This window comes from Rhagoletis zephyria, unplaced genomic scaffold, assembly GCF_001687245.7.
Source record: "Rhagoletis zephyria isolate East Lansing unplaced genomic scaffold, Rhagoletis_zephyria_1.1 Rzeph_scaffold_02277, whole genome shotgun sequence".
NCBI classification, from domain to species: domain Eukaryota; kingdom Metazoa; phylum Arthropoda; class Insecta; order Diptera; family Tephritidae; genus Rhagoletis; species Rhagoletis zephyria.
The window spans coordinates 24,811-50,441 of record NW_016159361.1 but is presented as its reverse complement, the minus strand read 5'-3'; the positions used below and the strand labels follow the sequence as shown (position 1 = coordinate 50,441).

General features: G+C 34.9%; 1 protein-coding gene and 1 long non-coding RNA gene across 2 annotated transcripts; one reads left to right on the top strand and one right to left on the bottom strand.

Moving 5' to 3' along the window:
* The first annotated feature begins 626 nt into the window (after window positions 1–626).
* LOC108366445 (uncharacterized) lies at window positions 627–20,479 on the top strand. The gene is made up of 3 exons (XR_001848085.1): window positions 627–844; window positions 9,428–9,430; window positions 20,469–20,479. It is a non-coding gene; the product is annotated as an uncharacterized LOC108366445 (long non-coding RNA).
* A 4,065-nt stretch (window positions 20,480–24,544) lies between these two features.
* Window positions 24,545–25,372, bottom strand: LOC108366444 (uncharacterized). The gene has a single exon (XM_017620860.1). The coding sequence runs from the start codon at window positions 25,370–25,372 to the stop codon at window positions 24,545–24,547; it is 828 nt and encodes a 275-aa protein (XP_017476349.1).
* Between the last annotated feature and the right edge of the window lie 259 nt (window positions 25,373–25,631).

Below are 25,631 nucleotides of genomic sequence, written 5' to 3'. Positions count from 1 at the left end.
CTCGAAGGTGTTATGACACCATGATGCAGCAACAGATTAAAATCTTCTTTTGCGGCGTTTAACTTCTCACCAGTGAGTTTGCGTGGGCGCTCGTGGACTGGGGGACCATTGGTGACAATGTGGTGTACGGTTGTTTCACTATCGACATTTGGTGCAGCATCACGTAGTGTGATCTCTATGTAATCCTTCAACAGGTTAGCTTAGAATGCGTCTGACTTGCTTTTGGGCAAATTCGACGTAGGGTGCACAATTGTCGCGATGCTGTCAATTTGTATAAATTTATACCAAACTCGGTGCACTTAATTATCTTGGCATGGAAAAGCAATACGTTTAAAATACGAAAACTCCGATGTTTCAGTAATTGTGGACCCTAATTTACTCCAGGTTAATACTTACAACATTCATTTAACAATAAATAAGACTGTTATATTACTGTAATTATTACAAAAATGTAGTTTTATTACATTTTCTTACTTTTACTGTGATACATATTTGAATTATCTAATTCCCTAAATTAAAGTGGAATCTGATTTTTTTAACCGCAATGCATTTAATCTTCCAACCTAGATACGAACACGTAAGTATGCGTCCTCTACAATCGGACCACGGCAACATGGAGCCTATCGATGTCAAACGTTAAGTTTCTTGTTTCTTGTTTGTTTGTAACTATTTATATGCAAAATTTGATATGAAAAATAGTACCAAATTTCGTACTACTTCGCAATGCGGGCTTTTTTTCTTCCCGTTTCTCTCGTGCTTCCATATTACAACCTTTTGTAAGGGAGCCGTCGACATGAGCTGTCACTACGTACAACACCTTGTATAATTCCACCATGCACGAAGCGTACATACGTATGTAGGTCTTTAGAAAACTAATTCGCTTTTACAAACACACATTTAGTTCCTGTTTGACATGAGCAGAACTAGAGATGAGTTTTCTGCATTTGCCGATATAATGATACTACCTAAACTATGAGAAGCAGTTTGCAAGTGAAGCCAAGTTCTTCTCCACCTGGTCTATACATACATCGCAGTGGCGGCTTCCCTCTTCATATGCTAGCATCAATGGGTTCCGAGTTGAATACTTTCACAGTTAGAGCGTCGGTGTCCATTCGAGCGACATGAGCAAGCCAGCGAGGCCGTCATATTTAAATCCAGTGAACTATGTCCATGTCGTTGTAAAGCTCATCGTATCGACGTCGCCAATGCGTAAAGCCCCGTCAATCTTCCGAAAAATCTTTGTCTTGAATACTGCAGATGTTGTCGGACCCTGCCAGATGTACGGATTTTTCCATACGATACGGATTTTCAGTGGTGAAAATGGTTGTACGGATTTACATCATACCTATTAACAGCTTGACTATTTTGCACCCGATTTTAAAAATCAAACATGAGAAGAGTATTCATAGGCCTTTGCAGCCCGATTCTGTTCACTTGAAGAATGAAATCTTTATAATTTGTCAATTTTTTCTATCTATTTCTATCTATCTATTTATCTNGTGGCGGCTTCCCTCTTCATATGCTAGCATCAATGGGTTCCGAGTTGAATACTTTCACAGTTAGAGCGTCGGTGTCCATTCGAGCGACATGAGCAAGCCAGCGAGGCCGTCATATTTAAATCCAGTGAACTATGTCCATGTCGTTGTAAAGCTCATCGTATCGACGTCGCCAATGCGTAAAGCCCCGTCAATCTTCCGAAAAATCTTTGTCTTGAATACTGCAGATGTTGTCGGACCCTGCCAGATGTACGGATTTTTCCATACGATACGGATTTTCAGTGGTGAAAATGGTTGTACGGATTTACATCATACCTATTAACAGCTTGACTATTTTGCACCCGATTTTAAAAATCAAACATGAGAAGAGTATTCATAGGCCTTTGCAGCCCGATTCTGTTCACTTGAAGAATGAAATCTTTATAATTTGTCAATTTTTTCTATCTATTTCTATCTATCTATGCTATTGACAAATTGAAATTTCATGTGAAATGTATAAATTTTGCATATTAATAAATTTGTTTCTAACAATTAAATACTCCATGTGCCGGCATTTGAAACTGCGACACATGGAATTATAGTCGACAACTTTATCTACTCGGCTACGGCAGTCAAAAACTTTCTTGCTTTTAAATTCATATTTTTCATATGTGACAATCAGTTCCATGTGGAAATCAGTTCCACTTATGTGGAAATCGTAAAGGTTTTTTTTTTTATAAATATTGACACAGAATGCGAAGGGAGCTTTTACTTGATAGAATTTCTTTACAAAAAATTTATCAAGAAAACACAGAATTGGGCGGTTAAAATTATCTATATCAATCTATTGGTAGACTTCGATTGTGGGGAGATTTTGACGCGTAAAATAAAAAAAAAAAAAACAATTTTCTTTATTTTTTCCATTTTAACTATCGCTTGTATATGTATGTACATATGTACATAAACTAAGAACACACTGCTTGGTAAAAAGTTCAAGTCAGAAAAATAATAAGGTTGTCTGTGAAGCAATCACTAAATAGCACTAGTGGTAATATTTATTGCTTTATTTGATGTTATTAACAGTACGATTCCTGTGTTCACCTAAGTACAAAAGATTTTTTTTGCTCGCCTAACAAATTTGGACACACCGATTTCGTACGGATTTTTCACCCACCACTTTTTGCCTGTGTACGGATTTTAGACTATAAACATCTGGCAGCCCTGATATTGTCATTGTCCGTGGTTCTGCGCAATATACCAGCACGGGCATGATTATTGACTTATATAGTGGTAGATGTCCGAAGTGTTACCAATTAGCTCAAACATTTGTTTATGATGGCAAAATAGGAATGTGAAGTAAAAATGGATGAGCAAAGCCTTTGGGCTAAACCATACCTAAGCGCACCGTACGCGTAACGTGGCCATTGTGCTTAAATTTTATGAGCAAAAATGATCAAAAACCAAAAATTAAGAACACCTGAGTATGAATATGTCCTCCTACATTCATTGCAGATGACATAAATACTGAAAAACGAGCAATGTTCGTTCACCCAGTTCGCAGGAATTTTAGACTTTCTGACGCCTATCACTGAACTTCACACACTTACACTAGTAACATAGATAGTGCACATTAGAATGCCCATAACTAAGAGACCAAATCAACTATTAAACCCTTTTTTTTATAAAAATATAGATTTGACTATGCCTTAAAATCCCAGGTGGTGTTCTGTTATTTAATGGACAATTGATTCATATTAAGAACAAGTAAGAGCAGCGCTGTCTTCGGCTATGCCGAAGGCTTCATACCTTTCATGAGCATCTGAATATTTTACTATAACAGATTATTGCATTTGAATAAATTTATATATTCACAGCAGGCATAGATAGAGGAGATACGTATATAAAAAATCATATCTAAACAATCAGAGGTATGGAAGATATACCTTATATAGCACCAATCTAAGTGATTTTCACTGCTGTGTGATCGGTACGTAAACCGGTAACACAATTTAATGGGTTTAGCTTCCTACATAAAGGAGATACATATATCGTAAAATCTGGTATCTGAACAATCAGTGGCACAAAAGATTAAGATTATACGGCATAGATTTTGACGATTTTCTCAGTAGACTTTTTATTATTATTTAAAAATTATAAATAGCTTACGAAATTTATCGGTTTTAGCTGTCCAAATAAAGGAGTACTACAGTGATAATAAGAAGCAATAAACAGATTATAGTGACCCGATCTTTGCTAATTTTACTGTAAACTTTCTGTTGATAATGAGTGAAAATAGCGCGAAATTTCATTTTTTTGGTTGCATAGATGGAGTAGTTATAACAAAAAATCGCATATCTGAACAATCAGTTGTATGGGAGCTATGTATATGTAAAAGTGACCCGATCTTTGTTATTTTCACTGTAAGTATTCTGTTAATATTGAGTGAAAACGGTGCGAATTTTGAAGTTCCTATCTGCATAAATAAAGAAGTTATAGCAAAAAATCTCATATCTGAACAATCAGTTGTATGGGAGCTATGTATATGTAAAAGTGACCCGATCTTTGTTATTTTCACTGTAAGTATTCTGTTAATATTGAGTGAAAACGGTGCGAATTTTGAAGTTCCTATCTGCATAAATAAAGAAGTTATAGCAAAAAATCTCATATCTGAACAATCAGTTGTATGGGAGCTATGTATATGTAAAAGTGACCCGATCTTTGTTATTTTCACTGTAAGTATTCTGTTAATATTGAGTGAAAACGGTGCGAATTTTGAAGTTCCTATCTGCATAAATAAAGAAGTTATAGCAAAAAATCTCATATCTGAACAATCAGTTGTATGGGAGCTATATGTTGTAGTGGTCCGATTGTACCGGTTCCGACAAATGTTTAATACATTATAAAAATACACCCACCTACCAAATTTGATCTGGATATCTCGAAAACTGAGAGACTAGATTGCATACAAACAGACGGACAGACAGACAGACAGACGGACATGGCTAAATCGACTCAGCTCGCCGTTCTGATCATTTAAGTATACATTTTAATGGGTCTATCTCTTCTTATTCTGGTACTTACAAACATCGGACCAAAGTTATAATACCATTTCATGCTCATGAAAGGTATAAAAAAGCGTACGAATGTAACGTTGTCAGTCAAATAATCAACCATATGGGTTATTCCATGAGTAAGTAAAATCTCCATCTGGGTACTTTTGACGTAGAATACGTCTTACGTTTCGATAAGGAGGCTATGCTCAAATGTTGTAGTTTTAATTTTTGGAGCTTCACGAAAACGCTTACTGCACAAGAATTAATGAAGCGATTTCAAAGAAGTATGCGTTGTTTCAAAAATAAAACTCCAAGCCCATTAATTCAAAATTAAATTTTGTAAGTAACCAATTCGGTTGTTGGCGTAGAAACAACGGTAAATATTGGCTTATTTTGGGGTAAATTTTGAGCCTTTAAAGTGCTCTAGCAATTTATGATTAGCTTTCATTTTCGGGATATAGGTTCCTTGGAGCAATAGAAATATTATTGTGTATACATTGTATGTAAATTCGACAAAAATTTAGCCTTTTATGGCAACATTTTTTTGAAAAAATAAGCAATTTTTTTTATTACCGAATTGCTCGAAAACCGCTCGAATGATTTCGCTTTTGTCTTCTTTAATAAAAAATCCAAGTTCTTTCCTTTCGTTTGGTATATGNAATACTAATGCATGAAAATCCTAACCTCAAAAAAATCACCCGTTATGTCCTATAGATGTGCAGCAACATTTGGTTGAAAAGGGTTGCCACCTGATAAATAATTAAACACAATCTGTTATTACAATATGCNGCGAAGTATTGGTTGATATTTTCTAGGTAGGTTAATTTTATTCAAATATATGTCCTATAGATGTGCAGCAACATTTGGTTGAAAAGGGTTGCCACCTGATAAATAATTAAACACAATCTGTTATTACAATATGGATATCGATGAAAATGGGTTTGAAAAGGCTTTATTTATTTATTATATGTAGGAGGGTTGCCACCTGTGTTCAATGATAAATTCAATATATAAAATAGGTAAAATGAGTTACTACAATATGAATATAAATAAAAATGGCTTTGAAAAAACTATATTTTAAACTTCATGTGGAAGATTTGCCACTTGTTTTGAAAATTAGTGCAGCTTTAATTAAGAGAATTAGATAATTTAGATACATATGTATTAAAAAGGTTTTAGTTTGAAATTATTTTAAACAGCGTTTCCACCTATTTACAAAGTTAAATTCAATGTATGCAATATGTTAAACGAATTACTACTATATGAATATCTATTAAAATGGCCTTGAATGAACTTTATTTCTAAATTGCTTGCAGGGGCATTTCACCCGTTTACAAAATCAAGTTCAAACTTAAATTAAGGCGATTCGGCAATTGAAATACATATGTATCCCGATATGAGCGTCAGACGAAAGAGATTGTGGAGATTTAAAAGAGAGTTGCCACCTCTTTACAAAGTTAAATTCATTGTAATGACTTACTTAAATATGGACATCGATCGAAACTGCTTTGGAGATATTTTATTTCTAAACTTCAGGGGTTGCCACCTGTTATAATTATCTTGAATTAAGGGAATCGGATGATGTAAATATGCATCAAAATACTGGTGTCAAACGTTTTAGTTTGAAAATATTTTGAAGAAGGCTGTCTGTCCTGTTTACACATATAGCAGAGTTTCCCCCGTTTTGAAATTTATATGCAGCTTGAATTTAAGGAATTAGATAATTTAAATATGTATATTTTGGTGTCGCACGTAAAGGGTTTAACAAGATTGTAGTTGAAAAATATTTTTTGTTTAAAATATTTTAAATATTTAATATTTTGCTATCTTTAAAAAGCTGAACTTATTTAAATGATACAGAAGTTACTGTATCAAATATTAAAATATAATTTAAAATATAATTTAAAATAATTATTAATAATTTAATGGTTATAGGCGCCGATTACATGAGTATATACACGAATTGGATGACACCTACCCCTATATTACATGCTATCTACATAATTGGATTCCTCGTACATGTATAGGAATACCAGAAAGGTGACACAGTCCTTCAACTTAAACAAAGTTCAAAGTAATGACTTTCAAAACCTCTTTCGATCGAGGAGAGGAAGCTGATGCGAAGAGCCTCTTAGGCTTTGAAGTTTTCCAACTACTGCACTTAGTGAAATATTTATTTTTTCATTTCTAAAAAAATTACTCTGGTATCAAGTATGCAACATAACCGCATATTCACGCATTTACAACTCGAAGCATCACTTCACTTCATAGTACAACCATCCAACTACTCCCTCAGCATCTTAGATTACTGAAATTCTTCTGTGCATGTAAGAAGGACGGACGGTCATCAGGCGCGTGAAAATATGCGCGCGAAATGAATTTGATATGCGGACAGCAATAAAAATGGCTTAAATGGCGTAAATGCTGTTTGATGAACAACAAACGTGAAATACATAACAACAACAATAACAAACTTGTAGCAGAAAAATAATAACAATAAATAAAAGGAACAATGCAAGCGCATGTAACACCTTAACGCTGGATGAGCTGCTATAAAGATTAAAACGAGATCGAAGAATATTGCCAATGCTATCCAAAAAAAACTGTGCAGATCAAGTGAGAAAATATATTTATAATCACTCCGGTGGAATGGACATGTGAACATTCCCTTGTTTAACTTAGATGGTCCAACAGCAGAAATTAAGGACAGTAAAAAGAAAAATCTTTTGAGCCTATTATTGTAAAATTACTGTGTGATAACATTAACAACGATTGCCAACGACTGACTACAAGTGCCAGCGATTTTTAATAGGGTTTTGTTGTTATAAGTTGACCGCACTTGCGTTAGGTCTTCACTCCAGGCTTAGTGACTGCGTGCCTGCAGCTGCAGCGAGTGCGGCTTAGTCCTTTATATATCTACATACTTACTTCATCTTTTACTCACTCCACTTAGATACCTATTCGATGCGGCTGCTGTTGAAGAGAAAAACGTGACGAATGTGCAAATGTTTTGGTTTGCCGAACGAATTAAATTTGGTCTCTTAAAAAAAAAAAACATTAACGGCCTGCGCATGTAAAGCTTATAGATTTATGGCAGGTTAAAGCCGTTTAAGTTGGAAATTAAATGTTGTTCAGCGTTGAGCGGCGAAGATTTATCGCATCGTTCATATGTTCTCGCTTTCATGCCAGCGTTGATGTTCACTTATATGCATATGTATGTACATACATGCACATCGGACTATCTGTGACCACAAAGGGCTCCCAGGCTTGTTGTGAGAAACTACAATACGACGAGCCGAAATTATGCAGTTGTAACCATGGCCAAGTCTTCCTTCCTTCAATTAACCTCTCCTGCTCAACACTTCTTCCTACCCGAATATGCATGTTGCGCTTAATGACCAAAGAATTTTTATTTAAATTTTTCACTCCGGTCGATAAAATTGATTTTCTGCCTATATTTACAAACAAACGTATGCACATACCTATTGATAGCTTCGCGTATCCCTTTTAATGTCCATACAATGCTCCAAACCTCAATGCTTTGATTCTGGCGGCTGTCGGTTCGCAGCGCTTAAGCTTCTGTGGATGCGAATATTGTGTGAACGTGGCATAATGGCTTGCAATTTTCAATGAACATTACAAATTCAGGTAGCGTAACTCATTAATTAAAAAATTCGCGCCGCATGCTTCAGTACGTCTGCATTAGTTGTTGTATTCTTTGGTACTTAATGAAAATTGGCTTTTGAAAGCATTCTGATTTCGTTTGATAAGCTTGTAAGATGTCCAAATATATACACATGTATATCAGCATAGATATTTGCATATATGGGAAAATATGTACACATGTATGTATTTATATTCGTTCACGTTGTGCTCGAAACTGTCAGAGCCTTAGAAACATGTCAAGCTTTGCCCAAAGCTATACATCACAAAAACGATTTCTTACAAGATGTATGATATGAGTGTTGTACCCACTGCTTCACTTGAATGCTTAGGTACATTATTTCCTTCTGAAACAAAATTGGATCCCTTCTTTTAAGTATTAGGAACGCTACGTTTTCATTACATGTAGTTTGTTGTTTTTGGTACATAAATGTCAAGCGAAAATTCAAACACTCTAATTTTAGGTTCTTTCCCGTACGCAACGCGGGATCCCGCGGGTACCCAAAACAGGCCAGAAATCATTCCCGTACTCAACAAAATGGGTAATAGAGAGCAAAAATTGAAACGTATTGGATTGTAAGAGTCTTCTTCTTCCTGCCCAAAGTGTCAAAGTGCATATCGGCTGTTTTGTGTTTACATGTTGCCTGCATTTACTTGGTGCTTTTAAGGAATAGTGAATGTATTTTCAATCTTTATATTCTTTAAATCAAATTTGTGAAACAAATATTCAATTTCCAAGAGTTTGCATTTAAGTGACAAAAACCAAAACGACCCGAATCAATTGTTTCTCAAATTCTGGGCACGAAATGTGGTTTTTTGCGTTCGCGTACTTCTGGATTATGTTCCATTTTTGAGAGCAAACTTTTCACTTATTCTCTAACTACCGGATCCGGTCCAGATTGTTAGGGAAAGAACCTTTTCTCACCCACCCACTTTAGCGAAATATGAAATGTTATTTAACGATTTTAACTAGTCTCTAAGTAAAGTTGTTCAGTAGTCAGTAAGAATATATTGTTCATTTGACTAATATTATATAAATAAATAAATAGTAATATATCTTTACACCATCCCTTTTATATTAAATAATATGTGGAGTTAACAAATTTGAGTAAAAGCCTTATCTTTATACCCACAATATCGCTCAATCCAGTACCAACAAACCTCAGTGCCCTCCTCCACAGTGCCTCCTTAAAATGATGTGACCTCTCCGCAGGTTGCTGATGAAAAATGCACTAGTAGGTTGAAGTTACATTGTCTGATGTTCATCGAATGTATGACGTCTTCGGCCCAGCCATAGACAGCACTGCCATTGCTTGTCTAGTTGAAATGTACGCCTAATTGCACCCCTACAGGTGCTTCTTCCTCTTATTATTTGGCACTACAATCGTTTTGTCGGGTTGGGCCCAGAATTGCTTCTCGGCTGTGCGAATTGGCGCCAACTGCTGTAACGAGTCCAGACAGGTCCTTCTTCACTTGGTCCTTCAATTTTGTTTGTGAGCGCCCTTGCTAACTATGTCCATGTCGTTAAAAAGCGCATACAGTTCGTCATTCCATCTTCTCCTCTACCCGTCGTCCACGCGAACAGGGCCGTAGATCTTGCTTAGAATAGTTACATATTTCAAAAGCACCCAAAGCCTTCTAATCTTTGTTCGACATCGTCCACGTTTCTGCGCCATGGCGAGATCTCCATGCTGACGTTATTGCAGGTGTTTATGCTGAACCCTAGGTGCTAATTCAAAGTTATAGCTGCCAACAGAGATGTGTGTCACGAAATGTGTTTACTCTGTATATGTTTCCAGGTGGTACTTTGTCTTGTCTTCATTCAACGCTTTATCTGATTTTACTTCTTTTATGTTAAGGAAGGCTATATTTCTTAGAGAATAGTGATTTGATGAATGGTTGTGACCCCGTCTGGTCCTGTAGCCTTTTATGGTTTGCAGGATCAACAACCAAAAAAATCTTATTTTGGAGTGAATTTCTTCTTATGGCGTTACATTATACTGCTCCTAGTTTTGTAGGGATTTAGGCCTATTATCTGAAGCATTTGTAGAGTGGGTCTTCAGAAGTACATACACGGTTTCCTGCCCGTGTCTGCTCATATGCTATCGGGCCTCTGCTGGCATCCAGAAGCTGTCTACTTACCGCCAACGCAAATTCCACATTGCTACAAAAGTCCGTCCCTGAGGTTCTCTTTGCCTTTTTTAGGTCTATTTAATAGTCACTCAGTATTGCACACATTCGGAGACCGTGGCTTAACTGAAGACCCTTATACACAACTTTTGTAGAATTCAGATTTCAGATTTAGATTTTGTGCGAGTTGCACTAGGTATAGAAACCACACTTGGCAGTGCAGCTGCTTTGTTGCGTCAACAATATTCCAGTACGCAAAATGTCCACATCTTAAAAGACTTTCCCATATGCGTGCCAATATAAAGGTTCCTTTGTTCGATCTAAACTAGAAGGGATTGTAGTTATCGGTAGTTTTTGGTAAATGGCCCTGAACATCCCGCATTTTGTGAAGGTGTGTTATCAAAGTGTCGTTTTAATAAAATACTAATCAATTCAGACTATGGCTGAGATTTAGAGATATAAGCTGCGCCTTTGCCATTCTCTTGAAGATGGAAAAATGTATAGTGGTTCCAAAGACTTGAGGTTGACCCTTTGTTTTGTAGCGTTTTGCCACAAAATAAAGAAATGACACTATTCTTGTCCTTTCCTTTTTGGAAATGATCTCAACTTTTTAACCGACTTCCAAAAAAGGAGGAGGTTATCAGTTCGTCGGAATATTTTTATTTTATTTTTTTTTTACTATGTTACCGCATAACTTTGGACCACGTCAACCGATTTCGATAATTCCGATTTTTGCATCGGGAAGGTAGTGTCTCAGAGGTGGTCCCATACTAATCTGGTTAAGATCCGATCAGTGGATCATGAGATATATATACAGTGCAGTATTGGCACAGTGAATTTTTCGCAATATATGCAAAGTTATTTATTCTAATTTATCTTCGATAATTTTTTATAAAAATATTGTTCATTCTACACCAGAAAACATAATAATAAAATCTCAAACTTTGTGCAAAACTCACGAAAATTCGCATTGATTTTTGGTAATTTTTTTCACGCAAGTTCTTCCATACAAAGTAATTCGACAATTATTTTTTGTATGGAGAAAATGAGCAACNTTTTTATAAAAATATTGTTCATTCTACACCAGAAAACATAATAATAAAATCTCTAAACTTTGTGCAAAACTCACGAAAATTCGCATTGATTTTTGGTAATTTTTTTCACGCAAGTTCCATACAAAGTAATTCGACAATTATTTTTTGTATGGAGAAAATGAGCAACACCTTCCACTAAAAAAATTGCCAAAAATCAACGCGATTTTCTAGCAACTTTAAACTTGCACTTTGTTACACTAAATTTGAATGGGCTATAGNCAACGCGATTTTCTAGCAACTTTAAACTTGCACTTTGTTACACTAAATTTGAATGGAATTGAATTTTTCTAAAAAATCTGAATAAAAAGTTGCAAATTAGGGTGCAAATTTAATGAATTTTGCTGAGTTTTGCACAAAGTTTAGAGTTTTTACTATTACGTTTTCTGGTGTAGAATGAACTATATTTTTATAAAAAATTATCGAAAATAAATTAGAATAAAAACCTTTGCATATATGGCGAAAAATTCACTGTGCCAATACCTTTGTTCGTCACNATTACGTTTTCTGGTGTAGAATGAACTATATTTTTATAAAAAATTATCGAAAATAAATTAGAATAAAAACCTTTGCATATATGGCGAAAAATTCACTGTGCCAATACTTTTGTTCGTCACTGTATATATATATTTTTTTATATCAGAGTTGAAGTCAGTTTTTTTTTTTGCTAAAAATTACTTGTGCTTATTGTTATAGCACCTTTATGCACGCAATAGTTTTGACGTATAATAATGAACAAAGTTTTTTTGTGAATAAAAGTTCGATTGTGCTTCAACGATCTAATAACTTTCGATCTGCACATAGTGTAGTAGAAATTCATTCTGAACGTTTGGAATAAACGTTTTTGTTTACTTATTCTTTAGAACGTTCCTGATGATATGTTAACGTATATTTCAAACGCATTCGGTTTATTCCGGCTGTGAAATGGGATTATCCGGAATATATAAAGACACGCAGCCAGTATGTAGACATTATTCAAAGAGAAATCCAGCCATTCGGATATCCGAATATTATCGTAGCTTCCGGATATCAGGATTTTTCGTTCAGGTATCCGGATGTTCGAGTATTCGGTTTAACCGGATAGTCTTAAAATCCGGATGAAATTCTCAGCCCTAGTTTCTACCTATTCCATCATGGGAAAACCAAACGAGGGTTGCTCTGGTTATGAGCATCCCTTTCTAGTAAGGCATTTTAGACAACATATCTATTTTAGGAAAAATCTAGATAGTTCTCATGCCTCATATCGATGGCTGAGTGGAAGATCGACCTATCTCGGCAGCCAGTTCGAAAACATTCTATCTCAAAAAACTTTTCAAGAACGCCCTATTTCAGAATTCGTTTCAAAAACGCCCTATCTCAGCTGCCGATTCAAAAACGCCCTATATCAGAATATTTTCAATACATTTTGAAGTGAGATAGGGCGCTTTTGAACCGAATTTTGAGATAGAGTGTTTTTCAATTAAATTCTGAAATAGGACGTTCTTGAAAAGTTTTTTGAGATAGAATTTTTTCGAACTGGCTGCCGAGATAGGTCGATCTTCCACTCAGCCATCGATATGTATTTGTCTGGNGACAACATATCTATTTTAGGAAAAATCTAGATAGTTCTCATGCCTCATATGTATTTGTCTGGNGACAGTTTTTTCAAAATTGTCTTTTTGATGCAGAAATATTCCTAGAGCATCTAGATGCATTTCTGCATCAAAAAGAAAATTTTGAACAAAATGTCGCTTACGTTATTTTGGCGGTTAGGGCTCGATATGTATGTATGTTCTTCAGTCTTATGTGTTGCCTACATATTTTCCAGGATTATATTCTCAGGTGTAAATTTCTTACTAACCAAAGATCGTTTTGAGCATTGAGTAAGATGAATACAAAAAGCAAAAGTGTAAAGCAAAAACTACTTACGCAACAATGCGTTAATTCGTTTAATGCGCAGCCCATTTGCAAAGATTTTTTAGGCGCAGCAACTGAGTTGCAATTATAACCCACTTAGGAGCGGAGTGCTAATCAAAGCCCAGAAACCACACGACCTTAATTATGTACTTATGTACATTGGCATATTTACCCTGACGGAAACAAGTATTTTTTTTTTTAAATCAACTAATTAAAGATTACTTTTAAACAAATGCAATGAGTAAATGTTTCGAATTTTTATACTACTTTTGCTCAAAAAAAACAATTTGTGTCTTGGAAGTGTGAAAAAGCATCTGTAAAGTCCAGAACGAGAGCGTATTCAAAAGAAACATACTGACTTTGAAGTTGTTTAAGTCAAATTCATTTTAAAGTAGTTGAAAATACACNAAAAGCATCTGTAAAGTCCAGAACGAGAGCGTATTCAAAAGAAACATACTTACTTTGAAGTTATTTAAGTCAAATTCATTTTAAATGTAGTTGAAAATACATGCAGGAAAAGGCAATTCACTGCTTCTTAGGACATCGCCATGTTATATAAATGAGTTCATTGTAGGTAAAATAGTGAGAATTTCAATTGGTTATCATTGAAAATAAAGTAGTTTATAAATTGCTTTCAAACTAATTCAATTTCCTGCAGGGTATCCATGTATGTATGTGTACATACATTTACCTAGTTTAAAAGAAACAAAAAATCCGGTGGAAGAATGTTGCTCATTTCGACCGCCATTATATATGTATGTATTAATGTAAATAATTTCCCTACGCATAATTGATATTGCTGCTCTTGCAGATGGGCCCTTATTGCAATCATAATTTCGCAAAGTTTCTGCTAAGGTTTGCGACGCCTTACCCCTTGAAACCTCTTTAAACATATTTTCTTGCAACTGATGGTGAATTGTCTCTTACAGATGTCTTCTTCACTCATCCACTCATCGCTAATGAATTTTTAATTTGACTATACAGCTCGTTTGTTTGTACAAACATTAACACTGCCTTGCTGCCGATATCCCTGTAGACAACGTCAGTTGGTTATGTTTATTGAGTTTGCGCAAAACGCAGTACAGAGAATGGCAGTAGTCAGCTGAAAATCGCAAAGAAATTAAGAAATGAAGTGTTTTGTGTTCCGATGTATTTTTAAAAGGGCATTTCCTGAGTTAGGCACGATCCATGTGGATACACTTTTCTCTTCACAAAGGCTATAAATCAGGCTCTGAATCAGATCTTTGATTTTGTCATGAATAGCCCATTCAAAAAAAGTATTTTCCATAACAAACATTTATCTGACAATATTTGAAAAATCTTTAAAAAAAATTTAATACCACTACCAAAAATGATGAATGGGTTGTTGGCAGAATAATAAATAACCTTTACACCTACGTTAACTTTACCTTTCTAAAACTGCTCAGTATTTTTCAAAAACGGGTCATAGTTGATCGGAAGTTCTCATTCTGCTGTTCCAATTTTTCCCAGTGAATACAAATGCCAATTTTTCTTAGAGAATAGAGTGCAGGGCTTTGTTTTTATTCCACCTTAAAAAAGGAGGGAAGTTATCAATTCATCGGAATATATATACTATTTATGTATGTATGTTACCGGACAAATTTGAACCACATGAACCGTTTACAATAATTTTTTATCGATACTAATTTGGGTTAGTTCCGATCATTGTAACATGAAGAATACAAGCGTACTCCATAATTTGTATATGAGTATTGACGCCGGTCGTATTTTTTGCTTAAAAATTACATGTTTATTTTAATAAACTGATAAATTCGAATTTGATTGTTTGAACAAATGGCAACCCTAAATAAAGGTTAGAATAAAATCCCTTTCAAACTCATTTCGATTTACACCCATATTTTAATAATTCATCCAACTTACTGAATAATTTCAATGTAACTTTTTAAACACTTTTCAAACTAAAGATTTCTTAACATTCCTTCGTTTCACTACGGTATTTTTATACCCGAGCGCACTTGTGCACAAGGGTATATTAATTTTGTTCACATAACGGTTGTTTGTAACAACCAAAACGAATAGACAAATGTATACATAAATGATCAGAATGAAAAGAGAAATCGATTAAGCCATGTCTGTCTGTCCGTCCGTCTGTCCGTCTGTCTGTCCGTCCGTGTACACGATAACTCGAGCAAAAGTTGAGATATCTCAACGAAATTTGGTATGTAGGTTTCCATTTACCCAAGGTAGGTTGGTGTTGAAAATGGGCGAAATCGGACTGTAACCACGCCCACTTCCCATATAACGGTAATTTTCAGAAATACGAAAACTGCGATATTTTAGTAACTACTGGAGATTATTCACTCAAAATTGATATTTACAGTAAGTTTTAGACAAAAAATAATAATATTATACATTTTTGGAAAATGGGCGTAGCCACGCTTACTTATGGTTACATGTGTATATCTTGGTAACCGCTTTACCAATTTCTTCCAAACTTGGCACAGTTATTGGTCTTGGTACAGCATACCAAACTGCCGAAAAGTTTTAAAATCGGACAATAACCACGCCCACATCCCATATAATGGTAATTTAGAGAAATACAAAATCTTCGATAAATGAGTAAATATTAAAGCTAATTTAATCAAAATTGATGCTTACAACAATTCTTAACCAAGAANGCCACGCTTACTTATGGTTACATGTGTATATCTTGGTAACCGCTTTACCAATTTCTTCCAAACTTGGCACAGTTATTGGTCTTGGTACAGCATACCAAACTGCCGAAAAGTTTTAAAATCGGACAATAACCACGCCCACATCCCATATAATGGTAATTTAGAGAAATACAAAATCTTCGATAAATGAGTAAATATTAAAGCTAATTTAATCAAAATTGATGCTTACAACAATTCTTAACGAAGAAATGTTTGTGATAAAATTTTGGAAAATGGGCGTGGCACCGCCCACTTATGATCACATATATGTATCTCGGTATATCATGATGAAATTTTATTATTCAAAATTTTGAATTATTTATTAGAACATTTATGTTTGTAATTTGAAGACTTTTAATTTAATGATTTTAAAAACTTAGAAATTCTAATAAAATCTAAGAACAACAGAACAAATAAAAATTGTACAGGTATAACAGAACAAGGTATTTATACCCTACACTCGGTAACCGTTCTACCAATTTGTACCAAACTCGGTATGGTTATTGTGCTTGCAACATAGAAGCAAAGCGTTGAAAATTATTGAGATCGGACTAAAATTGAGGCCGCTTTTCATATAACGGTAAATTTCAGAACTGCTTGAAACTTCAAAATTTCGAAATTTAAACTCTAATTTACTCAAAATTGATACGCCCCAGCTTACCATGTAGGGGTAGGTTTCGGAAAGGTGAAAAACATATATTTAATACTTGCGCCGGGTATTTAATGTTCGGCTCCGCCCGAACTTAGACTTTCTTACTTGTTATATTTCATATGCTTTTTGAATTAGTTAATTGATTTAGACCTTTCAAACAGGGGGCTCCCCTCTTCAAAATTATTTTCAAGCTTAATCATTTTTAATTCTCCTTCACCGGACACTGCGGTACATATTTTAATTAACTGATGAATTAAGTGAAATTTTAATTTCCAAACATGTGGCAACCCCGCTAAATACAGTTCAGGAATAAACATTTTTTAAACTTCCTTCGATTGGTACTCATATTTTAGTAATTCATTTAACTTATAAAATAATTTGAATTTAACTTTTTAAACAGCTGGCAACTTTTATAACTCTCCGTTGATGATGGAAAAATGTAATATTTAAAGTTTGAAGAAAAGAGATGTTTATTATAGAAAGCTAATTTTCAGAATGAAAAAATTACTTCATAACATTCCATAAAGTTCTTTAAAGTACAATTGATTGATTACCTAGATTGTTACAATATAATGTACAGTATATCAAAGTTCAAGTTTGACTTTACTTATATTCCAACACCCCCTCTTGATCAATCAAATTTAATTCCTTTGTTAAGTTTTTAAATCTAGTTATATCCAACCCTTTAGTAAATAGATCAGCAAGTTGCTCTTCGGAGGAAATTGCTTCAATATTGATTATGTTCTTTTTGATATAGTCTCTCATAAAATGGTGCTTAATATCTATGTGTTTCGTTCGCTTATTTTCCAAATTCTTGCACATCTCAATACATCCTCTGTTGTCTTCATATATTGTAACTGTATAACTTGCATTAATTACGTTTAAATCTTCTAGAATTCCTTTGAGCCAAATTCCTTCCGAGACTGCGCTGCTGAGAGAGACATACTCAGCTTCACTTGATGACAAAGCTACAGTAGTTTGCTTCTTGCAGGACCATGACACTGCACAGCCAAAGACTTTGAACACAAACCCGCTAGTTGATTTCCTGTCATTTGTGTCACCTGCCCAATCTTCGTCTGCATACCCAACCAATGGAATACTTAAGTTGTTTTGAAACTTCAATTTAGTTTGCATAGAACCCTTCAGGAAACGTATAACTCTTTTTAATGCTTGCCAATGTTCAGATCCAGGAAATTGTTGAAATCGACCCAGGTAACTAACTGCGTAACAAATATCCGGCCGTACTGAGAGCATAATATACATTAAACTTCCAAGTAACTCTTGATAATTGCCTTTGTTAAACGTTTGGTGTTCTGCAATCTTTACTAATTTTAAATTTTTCTCAATAGGAGTTTTGCATGGATTGCAATCTTGCATTTTAAATTTCGTTAATAGTTTGTTTATGTAATTTTCCTGTGACAATAATAGATTATTTTCACTTCTCTCGATCTTAATACCTAAGAAATACTTTAGTTCACCACAATCAGTCATTTCAAACTCTTTTGATAATTTCGTCTTTAAATCAAAAACTTGCTTTCACAACCTGCTATTAATAAGTCATCCACGTATAAGACTATTAATAACAGGCTATCATTCTCATGCTTAGTATACAAACAGTAGTCATGTAGTGATCTCTTAAAGCCTAACTTCAATATAAATGAATTGAACTTCTCATTCCAACATTTTGGTGCTTGCTTCAGGCCATAAAGGGACTTAAGTAATTTGCAAAACTGATTTTCTCTAGCTTTTACTCCTTCTGGTACATGCATGAATACGTTTTCTTTCAATTCTCCATGCAAAAATGCTGTTTTAACGTCAAGGTGATGAAAATATAAATTATTTTGCAAACCTACTGCTAGTACTACTCTGATTGTTGACAATTTTGCTACTGGAGCATACGTTTCAAAGAAATCAACACCTTCTTTTTGCAGATATCCTTTTACTACAAGTCTCGCTTTATATCTCACTGATTCACCATCTTCGTTTTCTTTTATTGTGAATATCCACTTTGACCTCAACACTTACACTTACAAGAGACATCTACCAATTGCCAAACTTGATTTTTCTCCATAGAATTAAGTTCATCGTTTACAGCCTTAACCCAGTGCTCGGTATCATCACGCCCAAATATTTCGGAATATGTTAGAGGTATACTGATATCAGACATACTGAAGTTTGCACTGTAGCCAAAGATATTGAACAAATTCTTTTGACGTAGACGTTCACTTCGCCGTGGTTGTTCTTCATTACTTAACAAGTGACTTGATCCTGGTGCAGGCTGTTCGTTTTCATATATTCCATCATACATTCCATCATCTTCATTCAGAACTTCATTTGAGTCTTCAAACACATCCTCACACTCTTCCTCAACTGCTGAATAAGGAACCTCTGAAAACGGCTCAAAAATCAATTGAGTATCATCACTTGCTTCCCCCTCTTGCTCAAAGCATCTAATAACATTTGTATTTTCTTTTTCTCGGAACATTTGTTCTGCAAATGGGAAAATGCTCTCATCAAAAACAACATCTCTAGCGGTTATAATCTTTTTGTTCTCCATGTCCCATAGACGATAACCATTTCTAGTATACCCAACAAAAACACACGAAGTACTCTTAGCATTTAATTTACTTCGCTTTTGAGGTGGAATCCAAGCAAATGCTTTGCATCCAAATATTTTCATTTTTCCTAGATTAGGTTTGTAACCGTACCATAATTCTGCAGGGGTAATACCTCTTTCAATTGCTTTTGTTGGCAATGTATTAATTATAAAAACTCCTGTCAAAGCTGCTTCACTCCAAAAACTTCTTGGTAAGTTTGATTCTAAAAGCATAGCTCTTATCTTTTCTGTCAACGTTCTATTAAATCTTTCTGCTACTCCATTTTGTTGTGGCGTATACGCCATGGTTGCCTCGATTTGAATACCTTTCTCAGCATACCATTTCTTCTGATCTTTTGAAAAATATTCTGTACCATTATCTACAGTCAATTTGGAAATCTTTCTTGAAAACATAGCCGAAGTCATCGCTTCATACTCCTTAAATTTCCCGAAAACCTCAGACTTCTTTTTTAATAAGTAAATAACGCAGAAATGACTAAAGTCATCTAAAATTGACAGAATATACTTCGAGCCATCCTTCGATATTGGATCAATGGGACCGCATACATCACTGTGTATCCTCTCTAAAACTTCTTTCGCTCGTATCCTAGTTGAACTAAATGGTAGTCTGGTCTGCTTGCTTTTTAAACAAATTTCACATTTTTCTAAATTTTCCAAATTCCTGGTCGAACAGTTAATCAAATACACATTAATAAGTGATCTCAAATTGTCTCTTCCAGCATGCCCCATCCGTCTATGCCAACCTTCTACATTACCCTCGTAACAAGCCAACACAGTGTTCTCTTTTTTTACAACAATTTCAAGCTCGTATAAACTACCACTAGGATAAGCATTCGTTATTATCCTACCATCTTTTTCAATAATCGCATTGTTGCTTTGAAATTTCACGTTAATACCAGCTTTAGTCATTTTCCTTACCGAAATCAAGTTATCCCGCAACTCTGGTACATATAAAATATTCTTCACACTCTCTTGAACTCCCAACGATGTCTGCCCATTCAATTCTCCAACGAACCGCGCCACCAAGCATTGATCATCTTTCGCCACATGAATCACAACAGGAGATTCCAACATTTTGATATTGCACAGAATACTCTTATCTCGTACCATATGATCGCTTGCGCCTGAGTCTAACTTGAAAAATACACTTTCTTTTCCCAATTCACCTCTGTCTCGAAACTTATCAACAATAAAGCAAACCTTTTCACACGCAGCAGTCTTAGCTTCTTTCGACCAACAACTACTTGCTTTGTGGCCAAACTTACCACATTTATGACATTTTCCTTGAAATTTACGTGACTTCTTTCCCGAAAATGCCGTCTTGCTTTCAGGTTCTTCTTCAATACGGTTTCCCAGCTTGACCTCTTCCAATAGCAATCTTTCTTTTACGGTATTGAATGATAAGTTCTCCAAATTCTGCAGTGCTGTTACAACCGGATCAAATTTTTCATTTAGTGTAAGAAAGAACTGCGCCAGGATATCTTCCTCCTTTAAATCAGCTCCACTGCACCTCAATTGCCTTACGAGATTCTCAAACACCAATAGATGAGATGCAACAGTTTCACCCTCATTCATTCTTAATGCGGCCAACTTTTTACGCACCATTAGTTGATTAATCACAGATTTTCTTGCAAATACTGCTCTCAGATTCTGCCACATACTCCTTGCGGTATCTTGGTCTTTAACATAGGATAAGCAATCATTGTGTATCAGCGCAACAAGGCGCTCCTTAGCCTTCTTGTCCTTCTTCATGAACTCCTGCGACTTTTCTTCTTCCTCCGTTGGAACGCCCGTTAAAACATCCAACAATCCAATAGCATCGAAATGGATTTTTACTCGAAATTCCCAGTCATCAAAATCACAGCCGTTAAACTGCTTAATTCCATATGAATTTTCCTTGGCGTCGCCCATAACCTTTTACAACTCTCCGTTGATGATGGAAAAATGTAATATTTAAAGTTTGAAGAAAAGAGATGTTTATTATAGAAAGCTAATTTTCAGAATGAAAAAATTACTTCATAACATTCCATAAAGTTCTTTAAAGTACAATTGATTGATTACCTAGATTGTTACAATATAATGTACAGTATATAAAAGTTCAAGTTTGACTTTACTTGTATTCCAACAGCAACCCTCTTCCAACACCTCAACATGTTTTTCAGCGTTCAAACTAAAGATTTCTTAACCCCCATTCTTTTGACGTCCATATTTTGGTATATCGTATAACTTGTGTATAAGTAAATTTTAAAATTGGTATTAATTTCCAAAAAAGATAAAGTTAAAAAACATACAAAGGACTTATGCACATGCATGGTCAGCGTCCTAAACATACCCTTAAAATATGAGTGCCGATCTTGATTTCTTTCAGAAAGTGATTTTTTTGAAGTTCTGTGCCATTGTACCGTTCGGACGTTTTCGGAGGGTAATCAAAACAAGCTTTTGTATTAAATTTTGTCCAATAAAGTAAACTCTTTTCTTGCCAAAGGATCAATTTCGCGCCCGAAAGAATGAAAAAAGCAAAACTTTTGACTTCACTTAGTCAACATTTTTAACATAATTTTTGGCGTAGGACCTAAAGAACATAGGATGAACTAAACTATACTAAATATTTTTTTATTTTATCAAAACAAGTAATTTTTAAGAAAAAAAAACCAAAACCGACTTCAATTCTTATATAAAAATTTAACGTTATCTTTCATTTCTTCATTATCCAATGATCGGATTTAAACCAAATTAGTATGGGACCACCAGTGAGGTAACACCTTTCCTTTAAAAAAATTATAGGAATCGGTTAACGTGAACCGAGGTTATGCGGTAACATACATAAAAAAAAATATTCCGACATTTATAACCTTCTCCTTTTTGTGAAGTCGGTTAAAAAATAATAATCAGTCTTAATTCGATGAGCAGTTACCATCAAATATGTTTTTTTGCCTTAACAAATTTGATTCTTCTTCTTTTTATTTGGCATTACACTTTTGTTAATGTTTATGCCAAATTTATGCTACCCCAATGACACATTAAAACTAATTCTTACCGATTTTTCTGTTGAAATTTTACGCGAAACAACTAACGATTTTTTATACCAGTCGCGTGTATTGATTGATTAAATGTATTGGGAGTATAAAATAACTTTGTAACTAATAGCCCATATCCACCAAACGCTTAACTGCTGTTAAGAGCTCAGATAAGTTACAATAACTTTACAAGAGGAGATCGGCAAGATATATATTGCTTAGATTTAGCTTTTTTCCTTTCGTTTACTTGTACTTAATATGAGCATCTACCTCCTTCGGCTTGTAAACTGCTTTTTGCAATACGCATAAACGTCAGTTAAGGCTTGGGGGAAATGAACAATAACTCTAGAAGAACTAACAAGTAATTTTTAACAAAAAAAACCGACTTCAATTCTCATATAAAAATGTATATATATAATAATAATAATAGATTGGCGCTTACACATATGTTAGTGTTTGGCCGAGCTTCTCCTCCGATTTGTGGCGTGCGCCTTGATGTTGTCACACGAAGCGGAGGGACCTACAGTTTTACTCCGACTCCGAACGGCGGTTGTATTTTTATGAGAAGCTGTTTTTCATGGCAGAAATACACTCGGAGGTTTGCCATTGCCTGCGCAGGGAAGACCGCTGTTAAGAAAAACCCTTTTTCTATTTTATGCGATGTTGCTTTGACCAGGGTTTGAACCCAGGTATTGTGGAGTGGAAGTGCGCACTGCTTACCACTACACCACAGCGGCCGACAAATATATATATATATATTCATGACCACCTTTGAGATACTACCTTTCCGATGCAAAAAGAATTATCGAAATCGGTTGACGTGGTCCGAAGATATGCGGTAACATATAGAAAAAAAAAAAAATTAAATAAAAATTGTTGAATATTATTGTTATAAGGCCATAAAATAACAAAAACAAATAACTTAAAGGGCGAGCACACCTAAGGTTAAGCAGTCTAAAAATGGAATTATTAACAAAAACCAACAACCACATGATCAAGTTTAAATAGCACTGGAATAGCTGCGCTTGATTGTAGTTGGCTTTACAAATGAAAAAGTCGAAAAAAACAACAAGAATTCACAAGGCAGTGCGTAGGCAACCGGCTGAGTCAGTCGAATCCTACTGACAGAAGTCTGATGAGGAAATGTGGTGATTTCCGAAAAAGCTATCATTTCTATAATTTTTTCAGAATTATTGTTGCTTTTCCACAATAGTTTTTCATTTAAAAAAAAAAACGGCCTCAGGCTCAATAAAAATTGTTGAATATAATTGTTGTAAGGCCATAAAATAACAAAAACAAATAAAAAAAATATTCCGACGAACTGCTAACTCCTTTTTTGGAAGTCGGTAAAAAATACAAAGTTCGTACAGTAAACTTTCAACAAGCCATTAATTATATGAAACTTCTTAACTTATGAAGTCACTTAAGCCAACAAAACAAAGCGACTAAACTTGTTACTAAAAGTTTAAATTGCACAAGTGTTCCAATAAAAAAAAACTGTTATACGGGTATACTTTTCAACAAAGTTTCGCGAATTACTCGAGCCTAGAATTCTAATTATTATTGCGGCATTGATTAAATGGTCCACTGAAGTACGATAAACCATTTCAAGCTCCAATAAACTTAATTGAGACACTCTTTTTAAGACAATTAAAAGCCAACACTTATGCAAAAAAGTAAATAAGATGGGAAATAAAAAAAGTAAAATAAAAACCGAAAGCATTTCGAAAAGCAACTAGAATTAGGTAATGAGGAGGGAGTGAAAAAGCTTTGCCATTAAAATGTTCAAATAGCCTGCGAGCCCAATGACAGCGGGCAGGGATGGCACAAAATATGGCTAACAAAAGAAATTAAAATGCGAAAGTGAATTGTGAGCAATTAAATGCTGAAGGCGAAAGCAAGTTAAATTTTATGGTAAAAGTTGTAATGGTTTTAAGGAAATTATTAGCTGTGCACGAGTAGACTGAATACTAAATGAAATGCGTGGCATAAAGTGGCATTAAGAGCTGTTAAAGTAATTTGGAGCAAATTGAAATTCTGTAAGTAAGCGCCGTGCTGACCGCACTAGTTGCAGCGACTGGAGTTGTCGGGATTTTTTAAGCCAAGAGAAACTTCATTAGCCTTAAATAAATTTGATTTTCTAGTTTATAAAGCAAAAAAAAAACTAAATATATATGTACATATGTATGTATGTATGTATATTTTCCATTTATTATAAACAATTTGGACAAAGAAAAAAAACCAGACCCGCCATTCAACGCTCTATTTCCTTCGTTAAAGCAGTTGGTGAATTATACTTTGGAATGACCTTTTGCTTCTGCAGCTCCGTCAAAGTCGTTTCAATGCTTTCCATCCGCTGTTCCAATGCATCGAACCTCGCCGATTGCATATGAAACATCTCCTGCAGCAGTTCGCGCATCTCCATACATTCATTAATAAATTGCCGCTTCTCACTCAGGAAGCACACTTTTGCCACAAAACTTTCTTCCAGTTGCTTGTAGCAATGCTTCTGTTCTTCGATCTTTTTTTCCACGTCCTCCCATTCGGCTTTCACCAGTTTCAAGTATTGAAAACGTTCGTAGCAAACGCCAAACTCATGCTGTAATGTACTCTTCCAGGTGTCCAGCAAACAGACGGTTTTTTGCAGCTCTATAATCTCCCGCGACTTTTGACACATGTGTGCGCGTAAGTCTTCTATCTGATCTTTTGCCACATTGCAACAGCGTATAAGCTCATTGATTTGGCATTGCAATTTGTGATGATTCTTTTGCAGTGTACAGATTTCCGGATTAGCAGAGCAATTTAGTATGATCTCTGGATCGACGCAAGGCTCTCCTTCGCACTCATCGTCCATCTTGAGGCGAATCTGTAGGTTTTGTATGCGCCGCTTCATGCACTCCAATTCGGCCATCACTTTGCAGCAGTCAAGTTCTTCTTGAACTAACTCTTCTTCGGCCTCTTCTTCTTCGGGCAAAGGTTCATCATCTGGTTCGTTGTCAACTTCGGATTGCGTGACATCAACTTCTTTCCAAACCTGAAGAGCCTTTGTGCAGGTACGCTTGTAGATGTCCAAATTGGGCATTTCGTACGGCGGTTGATCAATTATAATAATGTCTTATTTATTTTTTATTTAAAATTTAAAAGATATGCTTGATTTTAAAAGAGGAGGAGATAATAAAAATTGTTCGAAATTCAAGTTTGTGTAGAAAATAAAACAAATTTTCCAAACTGAAATTTGGTCCCTGAAGCATTCAGTGAGGAACACAAAAATTTAGAAAAATATACATTAATGGCCTTAGGGCAGATTTCATAATAAGATTAAAGAATACTTGAAAATTTAA

Bases quoted from the DNA above. Each gene is read 5' to 3' on its own strand.
- LOC108366444 (XM_017620860.1), bottom strand. From the start codon at position 25,372: ATGCCCAATTTGGACATCTACAAGCGTACCTGCACAAAGGCTCTTCAG.